Below are 16,719 nucleotides of genomic sequence, written 5' to 3' on the forward strand. Positions count from 1 at the left end.
ACGTTTGTGACTGGTACAGCTATTCAGTGGCACCGAAGCCTGTATTCAAGTAGGACAGGTACCCTATCTCATAATATTTTAGTGGTGGGTGAGCTAGTGCAGTCACCAGTAGCTGGATCAATAAATCATTAGTTATTTTGAATAAAAGAACAAACACGGTCAGTAATCAACTTGTTGGTATACACTGCCTTTGAGATTGATCCACATGTCTTATTTATCAAATACTATTTTTCGTGTACTGCAAATATCATATTATTAGGCTCTAAATCCAATCGTGGGTCGGTGGTCATGGCCCATGAGCACATGCCCTATCTGCATTTTTTTTGTCTCGGCGACAATGCAGCTATTAGAATACCATGACGCATTCCGATTCCGGCGAAAACGACAATACAGTTTTAGAATAACAAAGAGAATAAACACTTTTTTTATTTAAAAAAAACAAACAATTTTGATGCCAACTAAACGTACAGTACTACTACACATTTCGATAAGTTTAACGCCGATGACGCCGTCTGTTAAAAGGCAAAATGAACAAAGCGACAAGTCGTATACTATAACACTACCGACAGAGAAAGTATTCGATCACTGAAGTACAAGTATTTCTCTGACTATTTGTTAACGAGATATTCATAAATTTCGGTACAAGCGATGCTGATAAAAATTGTATTCGCCAAACGATAAATGCATTAATGGTATTTGGTCGGCTCTTATCGTTCATCACTTTTTATAACATTCGTAATATAAAATGCATTTAATGCGCTAATAATTTCACTTTCGTCACAATACTATACTATTCATAACGATAACGACATTTGGACGATATTTAGGCATTCTATTTGCATTAGTGTGCATGGGATATTAATCGTAATGTTGCAAACGGTTTATAAAATGTAATTTAACTAAATGTCATTATCGTTAAGAATATTATCATAATATCTTGTCAAATGTAAAATGTTAACGTATTATAATTTTAAAGAAAGTACGATAATTTTCGTATTTGTATTTCGAATCATTAACATTAAAAACGAAAGTAGGGACCATGTGCCATGTTACTCATCGCTCGGTGAACACAATTTTTATTAATGTCTACACTCAAAAAAAAATATATGATAACAAAAGCTTAGCCCCAACTTATTTAACATTTCTGTTTACATATGTTGATTATACCGTAATGTATGTATAACTAAAGGGCTATTGTAACATCTGAACTTGGGCGATCAAATGCTTGGACAGTCGCTTAACCCTAAAATGTTGCTTGATTCCTTTTACCGGTCGAATTAGTAAAAAGATAAATACAATTAACGTACGTTAACAAACGTTAATCTAACACGTATACAAACGTTATGGGACGGATTGACCGAGTTACCTCTGATGTACGATTTAGTTTCATTATTCAGGCTGATTAACTTTTCACCGTCATATGACTTGGTCCATATAAGTACCTATATACAGTTTTTCGTAAAGAAAAAAAATTATTAAAATACCGTTTAGTTTTTTTTATATGGATTATAATGTATTTTATACGTTATCTAATCTCTCATAATATATTATATTCTAGTTAGTGAATTGTAATAGGTGGTGGGTGTCGGATAATGACTTCTACGTATGGAAATTCGATATATCGAAATAACTTAACACGTAAGTTCAACAATGAATGATCGGGATTGAAAAAAAAAATTGACATACAGAAACTTTGAGATACCGGAGTTTGACATTGTAAGGTTCCGCTGTAGACAGTACCATATTTATTGCCAAGTGTATAAAAAATATGGCCCATCCTCAATAGACATAACTGCGAATATAATATAAGTATGTCTTAGTTTGCTTGTCCTCTGTCAACATAATTTAAAGAAATTCTCATGCTCTCTCCAATGTTGGCTGGAGGAAACATATGGATAGATCTAAATTTTTCAAATTTAAATAATCTAATCTAAACCTATTGAATATTATCCAAACAGACTTGATATTTTTATTTATAAACGAAAAATTACACATTAATCAACATGCATAGCTAATTTCAACATTACACGTAACAAATATACATATATGCTGAAAACAACAAATGCATCAAAAACATCAGATACACATTCACTTTATTCCGTGAAAGAAGCAACCCAATAATGAAACTTTCAGATTTATTAACAAATCATTTTACTATCAACATTTTGTAAAATATCAAGACTCATCACTTGCACTTCAATTGCCTTGAAGGAATACCAGGAATTATAGGAGTTGCCGAGTTTGGAGTCAGCGGATTTAGATAAGAGCACCTGGGGAGATTATGAAATATCTAACAAAAACATTTGACCACTTCGTTCATTGTCTTTAGTACGAAATCCGTACTTATATGTAGAATTTAATTGAGAGTAAATTGATTAATTTCTTTAGAGATGAACTAAAATGCAAAAAATAAAATGTAGGATGAATGTAAAAAACCATAAAAAGTACAATGATATTTTTAACTTTTTAATTTTAATAAAGAATACAAATTAATTATCATATTATATGTTACTAGAATTTCTAGGCTCCAGAGGCTACGGAAGACTAGAAATCTTACTACGAAGACACTTATCTAATGGCACCGATGATGACGACTTTGACGGCCTCCGGCAGCACACTGCACGAGGATCATCGAGCATTATTATTGTAAATAATACGACGACAGCCATTTTTGAAAAATATCTCTGTCGTCAGTCCCCGTGTAAATACCTAAAAAATATACAAAAAAATAAATAATATAAGGTAAAAATAAAATATAATAAAATGTTTTATTTATCGATTTATTGTTTGTATACATGCTTTATGATATAAAACCATTGCGAGCATATTTTTTGACGTGGAAAAGAGTAAATAATATAAAATATAAAAAAAAAAAACTAAAATATTGTGGTATTATGTGATTCCCTAAATCTTACAAATATCCATAAAAATACACATAAGAACTAAATGTTAAAAAAAAACAATTCTTTAAAATATCGTCCTGAGTAAAATCGAAGAGTAAAAACTTAGCTTATCAATTTAAAAAGATTTTAAAATTATTACATTTACCATAACAATTCAATTTTTTTTTTTTAAATACTAAGTTTTTACTTTACAATATTATCATAATCAACACACATTGTAGTTTAGTTAAAAGCCCTTAATTATTCGTTCAATTATTAAAGTAACGATAACAGTAAATGTGACCTTATATTATGAAGAAGGCGAAAAACGCGTATAGTAATTTAGTTTCCAATGTAAATCAATATCCATTATTTTTTAAGCAAAGCCCATCAGCTGGAAATTAGTAAATTTCCCACTTAAAACGTACAAGAAAAAAAAATTTGTGTTTACAAAAAGGATATGTTCCTACACGAATAAAAAATACATACTGTTACGCATAAGATCCTACACGAAAAGATTCAGTTTTATTACAACTGAATAAAAAAGCCACACACTAACATATATAAAATGTTTGAGTTTTGCAATATGACATAAAATTTAATTATTGTTATGATTATTATAATTTTATTTACTGATGATATGTGAACCATACATTATTTTATATATTTACTGGATTCGATTAAAAAATAGATAATATACTAAACACATTTTTAATGAAATAGAAAAACCAGCACAGTTTAACCATACAAACTACATTTAAATTGTCAGTTTTAAGAGTAAATAAAGTAGGAAGTATTCACCATAATTTTATTTGTGTAGATTAAACAGATTAGAATAGGTCAGTAGTGCCCAATCCGCGGCTTGTGGGCCCCATGTGGCTCACGAAGATATTCTATCAGTGTTGCACAAAGGCAACTAAAAATTTATCTGGATAAAGATGACAGATTGAAATTGGATAAAATTTATCAAGATAAAGATAAAAGATAGTTCAAATCTAAATTATCTAGATAAATATAAAAGATAAAACATTAACTTTTAAATTTATACTTAAAGAATTTAATTTAATTAAAATTAAATTAAAGTTGATCTATTAGGTACCTCCAATATAATGAACAAAAAATATTTATATTATGTACATTCATATATAGGAAATAAGTAATAAATAATAAGTACTTAGTTTTAAATAAAATACATTCTTTGTAGGTATATTATAATTTTATAAAACAATTCATTACTATTTATATACTCGTAATACTTATTATGCATTTCTAGTAATATTTATGGTTAAAATATTAAAAAGTTAATTCAAGCATTTTCTATATTACTTAATTCTCATTTTTAGGAATCAAATATTGCAAGAGTCACTAGAAAATATAAATTTATTAGTCTTTATTAAGTATGTAAACAATTCTTAAAAGTAACACTTATAGGCACAATTTAAATAATATAACTAAATATGTATTGCAGTAACACAACTTATAAGATAATAGTAATTAATTATAAAGTTAATAAATTAATAATATTTTTAAAGTTTTCGTTCATTTAAAATTTTTATTAGTTTTCAACTTTCAAGTTTAATTTTTCCAAATTTTTTAAATAAAAATAATCGTATTTATTTATCTAGATGAATTACATTAGATAACTCAATAATTCATCTAAGATAATTCATCAAATAACTAATTTTGTTTATTATCTATATACCTTATTTAAGATAAAAGTTCATTCATTATTTATTTAGATAATTTACTTAGATAATTCATTTGGATAATGCTCAACATTGTATTCTATGTGTCCAGTTACAAATTTTTAAAATAAAATAAAATATTATAAAAAAAAAAAAAGTAAAATAATTACAAAAAAATTTTTTTTATTTATTTATTAATTTTATAGTCGGAGATTATCAAATAGAAGTTTTACAATTTAATATCGAAATTACTTAGAAGAACGTAATGATCAAATGAATGTGTACCTGTAGCGTGTACCTCAATCTGTAATATTTTTAATAGTCCTAATATGTGCAACAAATTATAATATTAATTAGAATAATATCGACATTATCGATACTTTTATATTTGGTGGCCTGCTCAAAGTTAATTGATTGATCTGTCGAAAAATAAAGAATGGACACCACTGGATCAGGTAGACAATAGTTACATATCATGGATATGCTTTTTATCGAGTAGTCACGTAGGAACTTACGTATATAAATACCTGCAATGGACGAATTTTACCCGCTATGTGGGAACCTGAATTCGTCCTACAGCCCAAATACACATTGATAACCTACAACAATTTGCGAAAAAATCTTTTTAATGTTCCGTGTTCAATACGTTTCCATACGAAACAAAGCAGGTAATCATTTAGGTACGTCATAACGTGTAAGTTCCGACATTAACGAAAACACATCCGTAAGTAAGTTCGTCATTGGCGATAAAATCTAATTAATTACTTTTTGTAATGTACAACAGTGCTTCTCAAAGTTTTTTGTCGTGGTGCACTCTAAATTGAATGGAAAACTGTCAAGAACCTTTGCTCAAAATCATTAATTATAATTCCCTAACAATATACTAAAATTGCATGTACTATTTTATACTGTTGAATAATGTTTAGTAAATCAATGTTTATGCTTTTGAAAAATATCTTTAATTGTATTAGACTTTAAACATGTATAAATTCAACTGAATTTAGACCCTGAGAAAATAATTTAAAGAAAACAAATATTTCATAGCCCCTCCAATAATATAAACACGGTCCACTAGATCACGGGCCACTAGTTTGAGGAAGTACAACTTTTCAAAACGTGCACTTGTACTACGTTAAATATTAGCGATTTTTTCGAATAGTCAAGTTTAGGTGTTTTGATAAAACACATTGGAATCAAGAAGTTTGAAATTATAAGTCTATGGCATTCCAATTACACCATAGGTAAGCACAAAAAAAATTAAAAATTTTTGGCGATTGAATTAGAAAGAAATTCAAATTCGTTATGATATTTGTATAGGAAAATTTACATATTATTATACAGGTGGATCCGTTTTTTTTTTACGCTAGTATTTAATTCGTATGGGTTTTATCCGTTTCATCGAAAATTGATCATTATACCCACCGGTCATTTATAACCAATGTATGTCGTCTGTGAACATTACACTCATTACACTTTTTTTTTTTTTGAATTCAATTAACAGACAGCCGATTTCGAACCCGGATTAAAAGTGTTCTGGTATTCGATCACCATCTACATAACAGTTCGATGTTTGAATTTTATTCGTAATGCAATGGACAGTTTCAAATAATATTATGTTTATATTTCCGAAATATAAGCCCTATTTTATTTTTCTGCGTTTAAAATCAAAATTCCTTCGGATGCGAATCGTCAAGATATTTAGTTAGTACAGGAAAAAGACTTTAAGCAAAAATATATTACACTAATAATTTATCAAAATTTGTATCATTTTGAAAAATGATCATTTTCGATATTATACATATAAAATTATATCATACTAGGTAGATAATAAAAGTTGCATTTGTTTTTTTCTTGTAGTTGACAGAGGCAATACGAAGAAAATATTAAAACGGTTTAGGATTATACTCTGATAATATGGGTACGAATATACACTATTAGATTAAATATAATAGTAATATGTATGCAATCTACCGGAGTACGTCTTTAAAAAATTACCGTAAACAGGAGAAAACTGAGAATCGTCCCTTTTCCCGTTAGACTTCACCGGTATGTACGATCCTTTTTGAACCCGACTGACCACTTCTGCTACACAAATATTGATCACATTATACTATATTATATAATATTGTTAAAAGTACACGTTAAACCGAGCCGAAACTCGTTCGACCGGATTCTATATTACCTTTGGAAGTATCCCTGCCCAGCATGAAATCTGCGAAAACAATAATTGTTAAATCAATAGATTCAATAAACACCGCGAACCAACAGTATCAGCGGTCATCAAAACAACACACTTACCGTTCATAACCGCACATTTTACATCGTTCAATGCCACACACATTTATTCTATCGTTAAAAAGGGAAATTTGAATGTTCGATAGTTCAAAACCACACACATTTGGTTTACAGTTCCTTTTTCCCTGCATACTTTGCATGTACGGTTCACGTTGCCGTTTCGTATGATTCCCACTCATAATCGTTTTTTTTTTCCTGTGACCTATTTGGGGTGGTGTTGCCTAGCAAATCGGACGATATTTTCGTTTTTAACTGTCCGAGCAAGCGCAGCGAGCGAGTGACCCCACTCGATAACGAGGCGCACTAATATTATTTTAGATAAATGTATATGTTATTGATATATATCAATGTGTGCGGTATTGAACGGTTTAATTTGGCGGAAATATGTGGGATTAAGACATAAAAGTGTGCGGATTTGAACGATGACCTGTTTTTGAATGTGTGTGGTTATGAACGACGCCCAACAGTATCACTTACTTTTAAATTGATTTCCTCTTTTCTCGCCGACATTAACGAACGCTCTTGATCTTCCTTTCGCCGACTGTGGCACTGCGAAACCGCACATAAAAAAATACAGAAAAATACAAAAGATAAAACTGCAGGTGTTTTTTTTCACCGATCTCTACACGTGTATGTCTACGTATAGTAACTATACAAACCAAAAATAATAACAATAAACTTATACACGTATATACGTATCGGAATGGTATAAAGGAGCTGGACGGATACATTTCCACCGAAAGTATAATAAGGTTTAAAATAAAAGTATTACCTGTATACCTTTTTATATATATAGTACATATACGGTGCAACAAGGATCTAACGATATTATTAATTTCTGAAAATAATCTTACGGTCTGCAAATTGAGGTTTGTTCTGTACAAGGACACCGCCACCGTCGGTGTAATAAGGAGCGTGACAATAAACTGTAAAAAATGCATATACCGTACTTCTAGTATTTTTTATTTTTTTTTGCGACATACTCATTTGAATACTGATATTAAAAATAGTTTATAAAACTTACGTGCTAAATTTTTCATTATCGCGTCGCTGTAGGTATGTATATTCTTTTCTTGGACGGATTCTCAAAAACAAAAAAACAAATTACATTACATTACAATATTAAGACGTGTATAGAAAACCGTATGTACGTACACGTACGAATAATAACTACGCTGTACTTACCTGTTATGATTATTATAGTCAGATAACAAGTAAACAGAAAACACACACCGAATGACTTCATTTTTGAAATGAAAGAATCCGATGGAACACAGGACGATTTATATAGGCCTATCAGCAGAGAGGACAACAATAAATGTAATATATATATGTCTATGTATATGCATATATATTCATGACGATCAAACACAGACTTAAAATCTATCATCCCCGGAAGAGTGTTACGCGATCTAAAGCTATTGTTTTTGTTTCTCTTTTCTGTTTCTCTCTCTTTCTCTCTCTCTCTCTCTCTCTTTCTCTCTCTCTCTTTCTCTCCCTCTATGTCCCTTTTTTGGTACGTTTCCTCATTATTTTCGCTTCCGTTGGATTGTCTTTTACATTCAGATTACGTAAGTATGGTCATTACATCTGCATCAATCCACCGCAATCCTAGATGTACCGTAATATTCTATTAAAATTTTAAACTTTCATGCATTAAATTAATAATTTTCTAACATTTATACATTGCGCCATGTATAATATAATAAAACAGTAAAACGTTCTCATAATAATTATGAGAACGTTATAATTATTAAATAATTCGGAAAGCATCAAATTTTCCGTTTTAGAGAAATTGAAAATAAAAAATATTTTGAACAAACTCAAATTTGACTGTACATATATATAATCTCAAAATCAAAATTATTTGTAGATACATACAATATACATATGGTAAATATTTTTCATCATAGTATATTTTGATAAAATTACTGAACTATATTTTATTACAGCGTATTAGCTATGAACTTTATGATTTAGAAAATGAATCTGTTTGATCTTTATTCGTTTTCGATAATCAAGGGCATACTCGAACTTTATACCATATTTGAAATAAACCTTAAGCAGTTTTACCAAATATAATATAGCTACTTTCAAATCTTGTATTTTTGTCTTATGTAGGGGATAATTCCATTATAAAAAGGTTTTACTGTAATAATAGTTTATTACTAGAACTATAGAATAAAATTTCAAAACTAATGTTTAAACTTTTTACAAATAATCGTGAAAATAGTTTCGTTCGTTTGAACAACCGTAAATTTCGTTATTTTAGAACAATTATGATATTGTCTGGCGGTGCGTACAAAAAAAAAAAAAAAAAAAAAGGTACAGTAGATCAATTATCACCAACAGTTAAAAAAAGAGAGAGTCGGATGTCATCATCCATACGATTGCTATATACGTTTTATTTTTCTTATCGAAGAAATGGTTTACACACCGGTGTCAGTTTATTGTTATGTACAGCAATTCAACGATAAAATCTAATATTTTCCCGAGTACACTGCGTCCATTTCTCGTAAGGTTTGTATCGAACGAATCAAAATAAACTAATAAACTCCCGTGAGATTGCCGCGCTCGTGGTGCCACAGTGTCATGATGTTCTCCCACCACAAAAACCGTGTGGCTCTCGTCGTTTGCTCTATACTGTAATTTATTAATGTACAGTGATACTATAAAAGCCTATGAATACGCATTGATCCGTTTACTGCTTTCATACCGTGATCCGTTCATCACAGTCCCATTCCGCCCGGTCAACTATAATCAATCAAGGCAACGTTGAGAGACCATTTGTTCAGTTCTTCCAGATTAGATATTTTTTTCTCGCAATTTTAGGCCTATCATTGCGTGTATTTACTAGTAGTGTGTAGTGTCCTTAAATAGTATTTCGGTTCACAGTATTTTCCCGAATGTTATTGTTTCCAAAAATCAAAAAACCCTGAAACAGTTTTTTTTTTACTGTTATTGAAAAAGAAACAAAATATTTCCTTTAGATATATTTTCTGAAACTGTCAACCTTAATAAAACCAATTAATTCTAGTTTTCAGAATAATCACAAGTTCATATATAACTACTATGAAATTATCGCTCACAAAAATTAGTGCTTTTCAAAAGATGTCCAAATCATCTACAACTAATTTATTTTCCCATTTAGTGATTTAAGTAATCTGTTTTCATCGGCAATTTATAATAATAGTATTAATGTATTTGAATAAATATTTGTTTTTTCGGAAAACATAAATATCCAGGAGTTTAGATTTAAGGGTTAAGAAAAAGGATGGCTAACCATTTTATTTTATTTATCGTATTTGAATACATTTATATTGCCTAATATCCTCAGAACCAACGACACAATTTTTACTTTGCATCCAGTTTTTTGTTTCGTTTGAAAAAGGAAAGTTAACCCACACTGTTACAAGTATAAATAGTGTCTACGAGTATATTGTTATTATTATCAAGGCAAACAAAATATTTCGGAACCCATTGTAAGTATCACAGTATCATAGTGGTACGTGCTCCGAAGCAGAAAACATTTTGAAGTAACGATATAATCAATGTAAATGCAAGTTTGTTTGCACCAGTTAACCGCAGACCATAGAAAAGTGCGTAGTATTCACGGCACGACGTTATATAATTTTTACTTATGCAAAAGCTTTTTTCGTTAAATTTTATCAGCTATTCACCGAAAATATACACAACAAATAGCCAACACTACATGAATATAATACATTCAGTACGCAAAATTAACGAAGACAAATCTTGTTAGCGATACATGAATATTTTTATTTTACTTTTGTTAATTAAAATCCCTTTATTTGTGAAACATTCCAGTTCAATATTTTATTTTAAAAATTGAATGATTAATGAGAGGTATAATTACAAATTATTTTTTATATTAGGAAACCAGAACTATGGATGAAAGAGTTGGTCAAAAATATGACAGGAAAGGATCGAGAATTGAGAAGAAGGCCAGTTAAAATAGATATTCTAGGGAGAAAATAAAGAATGATCATAAATATGACAAAGGTTGTATAGGTTTCCTGGATTTGAATAGACTTAGATGATTCAGATAGCACATATATTTATAAAATCTAATGTTATTATTATAATAATAAAGAGTTACTATTATTTTTACTCTAAAATTCATTAGATTTTTTTTTTCTATACTTATGGATATTTTTTATTACATTGTTCTTGATTGTTTTAATTGGACTATAGATTTTTCAATTTCAATTTTTCAAATTTTTAACAGTTTATGTATAGAAAAATTATTGTTATAATTATTATAAACATAAATATAATTAATTAAATATTATTATGCTATGAAATAACTCTGAAATTACGAAGTAGAATTATGATAATTGAATTGAAACATATGCAGGGGAAAATAAATAGAAAAAATTAATTTTTCTCGAAAAAAAATAAGATTGGAAACCTAAATGTACCACAGATCTAACGTACTAACATTGGACACGACGGTACGTCTATGAAATTAGTGTCATCGTCCCAAGGAGTCGAAACGTCTGGGTAAATTTACATACCCAGTGTATATCTATTATAAACATTGTGTTACGATGTTAATATTTTTGTTTTTATTTCTTAACGACTCATCAAAATTCTGCGAATTTAACTTTTGGATGTAAAACTAGCGACATTTTTAAAACTCGATTAATCGTCTACCACTCGTTGAGTAATAAAATCCGGTCCAGTTATTAGTTGCGTGTGCTTGGCATCAAAACAGCACGCCACGTTTATGCTTTTCTCATAAAAAATGTACATCGTGAGCCAAAAGGGCTTTTTAAAAGCCTACCTGCATTGCATTGTACAAATCTGCTAGTGACAGGGATGATGAAACAAAAATTTTTACATAACAAGTTACATATATATATATATGATGGCTACATTTGTACTAAACCCTTAAAATATGTTCGATTTCGATAAAAATATTGTTCCTTTGTGTATTTGGACAAGAGTATTATGCGACAAAAAATAAAACATATTCAAAAGTATATGGAGTACAAAAATGAATTTTGAAATAATTGAAATCCGTCCGCGTTTAGTCTACCAGCCAGAATAATAAATATTTCATCTCTCGCCGTTTCTCTTGGCAATAATATTTTTATCCTCATGATGCTTCTTTCAACGACCATCGTGTTTTTAAAATTATCTTCAATACCTATTGTTACCACAGTTAACCATTATCACTCTCTGTCACATTTTCCTTTTCTTCTGAAATGCTGTATGTGTTCTTTCCGTATTGTCTCCACTCGTTTACACGACATAATTTGACGTTCATCGCAATAATGTGTTTCAAAACGAATACATTGGAATAAAAAATAATATTTTAAATCGTAAAAATATCAATGTACATATTCTTTACACACGTTTAACAATTATAATCCAATAAATAGGCTAACCGTTTTACATAAAGCTTAATGAACGTGTTATTTAATTGTCATTTTAATTAATGTGTTCATTTAATTCACAAAAAAAACATTATTGTGTCATAAACACTGTATTTTAGTTTTGAACATCGTACCCATTCAATGGTAAATATTTAGTGCATAAAATGTATATTGAATTAAAACATGTATAACATATGATAAAGTGTTAAGATGATAATTTTTATTTTAAAATTAATATCACATTCAAATTATTTAATTCAAGTATTCATTTATCATTGAACACAAGGAAGTAATACAGCCGTTATAGACCGTAGGAGATTCTAAATCCATCCCGTAAGCTGTAACGATTCGAATTTTCACGTATATTTTTTTTATCCTAATCGATCTTTATTTTCAAATAAATTTTTTTTCATTCAGTTTTTTAGTTCATGTTATAAACATTAACATGTATATGTATAAACATTTGGCTAATGTCAACATCTATGCATGTTGGCAATTGTGTAATTTTATAAATATCAAAATATCAATAAAAAAAATAGTTAAATAGAGTAATTCACAAACAATAATTTACTATGGATTATTTTTAATCTATAAACATATGAAGCATAATGACGAGATTTTTACCACATTTAAATTCAATAATTATATTTAGTAAACATAAAAATAATTAAATAATTATAATAATTTATATTTAGGCTCCACGTTCTGTCGCTACTTTTCTGTTGGCGCTCCCACTTTAGCTCCTCCTTTTTATTCATAACAGCCTCCACCATTTGACAGAGACATAATTAGAGTTTTGACGAGTCGGGTAAAGTTTTATTGCCAACCCTATACACGTTTTATACGATTTTTCAAAGAAGATAATATTTATTATCTATGGATTTAATGTGGTCAACTTTCGATAATATTATCATGAAAATAAAAATCGCAATGTGGTCGCCAGAGCTGTAAAGAATACTTTTAAAAAATATTTAAGTAAATACTCAAATATATTTTTTTCGAGTTCTTAAGATACTACTCAAATACTTTAATTGTACCTATAGTATTTCAAATACTACTCAAATACTTTAAAAAAGTCTTTGGAATACTTTTCAAATAATTTTTTAAAAAAATATTCGGAGAAATTAGGCTAAGGTAAACTAACATTTTGCTAAGAAATAATCGAAAGAGATGCGTTATGCAGTTCTGAATCACTTTCATCATCAGTATTATGGCTAAAATTACTTATATTAAAACTTAATTAATTGTAGTAGCCATGGCTACTACAGTAGGTTATATACACAACTACACAAGTCTTTAAATTAACAAATAAAAACGGTGTAGGCTTGTAGCTTTATAGTGATTTGTGGGAAAATCTATGTTATTCTCGTAATTCTGTATAATCAGACAAATATCGTATCTGTTATTAACAGTTACTTACCTAAAAATACAAAAAGAAATTTTGAAATTGAATATCTATTTTAGAAACCTAGTTTTCACAAATCTTCGGGCTTATAGTTGGCAATACTTTTCCAATCAAATATTTTAAATAAAAATAAAATGTTCGAAAAAAAAAAATTAAGTATTCAACAGAAAAAAAAGTATTTAAAATACCATTGAAAATACTTTGTTCTGAAAGTATATAAAAAATTATTCAATACTCAAAAAAGTATTTGAATACTTTTATTCAAATACTTTTACTCAAATACTTTACAGTACTGGTGGTCGCTATGCAAAATCTTCAAATATTGAAATTGACGATTTAAAATTATACTGATCCTTAAAAACATAGTAATTTTAAGGATTAATGTAATTTTCAAGTCAATCGTATAATAGGAAATCGCCTTGCCACAAAAATACATGACTCCAACCTATATTTCATAACTTATATTATTATAGACAAGTGTGATTAATGACTACGGACGAAGCAGAAGCTGTTTTGTTTTTGCAGTGAACGCATGGGTACATTATAAGTAGTATTGAGTACCCGAATAGGTTTGTTTACGTGATCCTAACGTTAACAGCCGTCGAATTTCATTTCACAGACGTCCAGGTCAAGTATTCGCATTGCAGCTATTGCTAATGGGTTTTGTTTTATTTTATTTTATTTCTTTTTTTTTTTTGACTAATCCGAAAACTTTACACGATTTCTATAATAATGCTCTTCGCTCCAGACGAACAGATTCCCGACGCGTAATATCGATCATCAAGACCCGTGGCGATTCGCAATATACGCGCATCGCTGTCTAAAACACATATAGTTAAAGCGTTCGGAAAAAATTTGTGGACGATACCAGACTTCAAGTGAAAAAAATTAAATATTTATACAGATTGAAAAACACTACGATACGATTATTCGACGCTCGTACATAAAAATGTTACGTTTTCGACTTACAATCACATAAAATGGTATTTATTTTAATACCGTTCGCGCCCATATCCTCGCTCTGTTAATGGTAAAAAAATAAAAATAAAATAGGTATACCGTAAACGATGTTATCGGTGGACGGGAAACGGGTGAAAACTGTTGTTTGGATCCAAGGCGCGCATATTATTTAATACATGATAACGAAATACAATAGAAACTCGATTAACCGTCACTCTCTGTTACCCGTCATGGCTATCGTTAATGAAGCAATCGCGATAGACTAGTTGCGGCGACTATCAAGCGTATACAAATGTTTTCTTATATCCAAAATATGCGAAAAACGCGACGTGAACGAACAAATTGAATTATTTTTATTTTAATCAATGATTGACGTGTAATCCGGTATTACGGCTACATAACATTCGAAATATCGCATCTAAAAAGGCTCGAGCGTCAAAAAAAAAAAAAAAAAAACCAAAGAAAATAACAAATTGTTTTGTTTAAAATTGTTTGTTTTAGTTTAGCAGTGTTTAGCAGTGGCATGTAATAAGTAGTAGTATATATGTGTATTATTTTTTTCTGAAAACACACATGTAAAATATAAACCTTAAATGGAAAATTTCTGTTGACCGCCTATTCGATTAACCACCATAGTCCGGGTCCAGGCAGTGACGGTTAATCGAGTTTCTACTGTACCGTTGTCGATCACGTTCAACCGTGCGATTCGTGCGATTCTCGATTGCCGCGTTATATTTGCAATGATTTTTCTTTTACGAATAAATATTGTACCTTCAACTGCATAAGTCGCATTAGTACGCAACAGGAGGAACGTACGAAAAAAATGATCAAGAATTTTTTCAGCTGATCTCAACTATAAACCAATCGCTACATAACTGCACAAAATGGTGTCTAATTTAATTTTTTCGATTTTGATTTTACTATAATTTTGTACATTGGACTTAATTACACTTAATTTTTCGGTACTTAGTTTTAATATAAATTTAAAAGGACATTTGTATTTGGTGTCACATACTAATTCATGTAAACATTTTACATGTATTTTTTCCAAGTAAATGACATGTGAGAATTTACATTCGTCCGTCACAGTATGGATCCATGTACGCGGAAGGAGCGTACACGTAATTATCGTGATCGTTGCAACGGAACTATAAAAATAATAATCATTTTCCTATGGTTTTTTTGACAGAAGAACTAAAATGCATGGGAGGAATCCGTGTATGAACAATTCATACCGGAGGCTCCATTTCTGTTTTTAATTTTAAAGAAAACAATATAATGTAGCGCTTTTATTTATTTATTTTTTTTTTTAGTAACCCACTGCAATACATTATTTTATTAGCGTTCAATACATGTTTTATACAAACATGTATGTACAGTAAAATTAAATATGTATAAAATATGTACAATAAATTATGGTTAACCATTATACTCAGATAATTTTTTTTTTCACCACTTGCGGACATGAAATTTCCATCAAACACATACTGTTGGAATCCCGCCAATTCGATGAAGAAATAACTAAACACAACATTCCAAATATCCTCACCGAATGCCTCAACAACAAACCTCTAAATATCTACAACATATTAAAATATATTAATAACACTAATTTATACAAAACAATTTAAACTTGGTACACCCGGTATTTTTTAACTATTATTGTTTTATCTATTCATCTTTTTACTATTTATTTTGAATTGTAACCAATGTATTTATCCCTAGCTATCATCATCTCACATTCAACCCACAAAAAAAAAAAAAAAAAAAATTAAAAACCGTATACCTAGTAGCATAAGTACGTTTACATACAACTTACCTTTTTTTGGACAATGACCTATGTCGTTGAGGCCTTTACTCAAAATTAAAATTAAAAATAAAAATAAATTTCCTTTTTTTTTATAACAAAACATATAAAAAAAAAAAAAATGTTTAAAAAAATATTGAAAATCTTACGAATATTAATATACGCAAAAGTGACATTGAACCCGTTTCGGCGAGTGTAAAACACGCTACATCTCAGTTGATGCGTGGAAGCAGAACGAAATCGTCGATCTTTCATTACGAACACACGCGGAACGGTAGTCGTG

The 16,719-nt window shown here is 29.4% G+C and overlaps 2 protein-coding genes across 9 annotated transcripts in view; one reads left to right on the forward strand and one right to left on the reverse strand.

Annotated features, from left to right (window-relative positions):
* The window catches only part of LOC112687439 (tachykinin-like peptides receptor 86C), a 196,265-nt gene extending 193,663 nt beyond the window's left edge, over positions 1-2,602 (forward strand). For all 7 annotated transcript variants that reach the window (XM_025560159.1, XM_025560162.1, XM_025560161.1 and 4 more), the window contains one exon: positions 2,516-2,602. In XM_025560159.1, the coding sequence (XP_025415944.1) occupies positions 2,516-2,576 (61 nt within the window). In that variant the 3' untranslated portion in view covers positions 2,577-2,602. The remainder of the gene's footprint in view (positions 1-2,515) is intronic.
* A 39-nt stretch (positions 2,603-2,641) lies between these two features.
* LOC112687440 lies at positions 2,642-8,155 on the reverse strand. Of its 2 annotated transcripts, none has more exons than XM_025560164.1 (7): positions 8,048-8,155; positions 7,887-7,946; positions 7,717-7,788; positions 7,340-7,411; positions 6,750-6,779; positions 6,563-6,649; positions 2,642-2,709 (listed from the first exon to the last, which is right to left on the reverse strand). In XM_025560164.1, the coding sequence occupies exons 1-7, from the start codon at positions 8,106-8,108 to the stop codon at positions 2,642-2,644; spliced, it is 450 nt and encodes a 149-aa protein (XP_025415949.1). In that variant the 5' UTR covers positions 8,109-8,155. The 2 variants fall into 2 exon arrangements, with proteins under 2 accessions (XP_025415949.1, XP_025415948.1); XM_025560163.1 differs by having other exon boundaries at positions 6,563-6,652.
* Positions 8,156-16,719: the final 8,564 nt, after the last annotated feature.

Source organism: Sipha flava, unplaced genomic scaffold (genome assembly GCF_003268045.1).
Source record: "Sipha flava isolate LNK unplaced genomic scaffold, YSA_version1 34_pilon_pilon, whole genome shotgun sequence".
Taxonomy (NCBI): domain Eukaryota; kingdom Metazoa; phylum Arthropoda; class Insecta; order Hemiptera; family Aphididae; genus Sipha; species Sipha flava.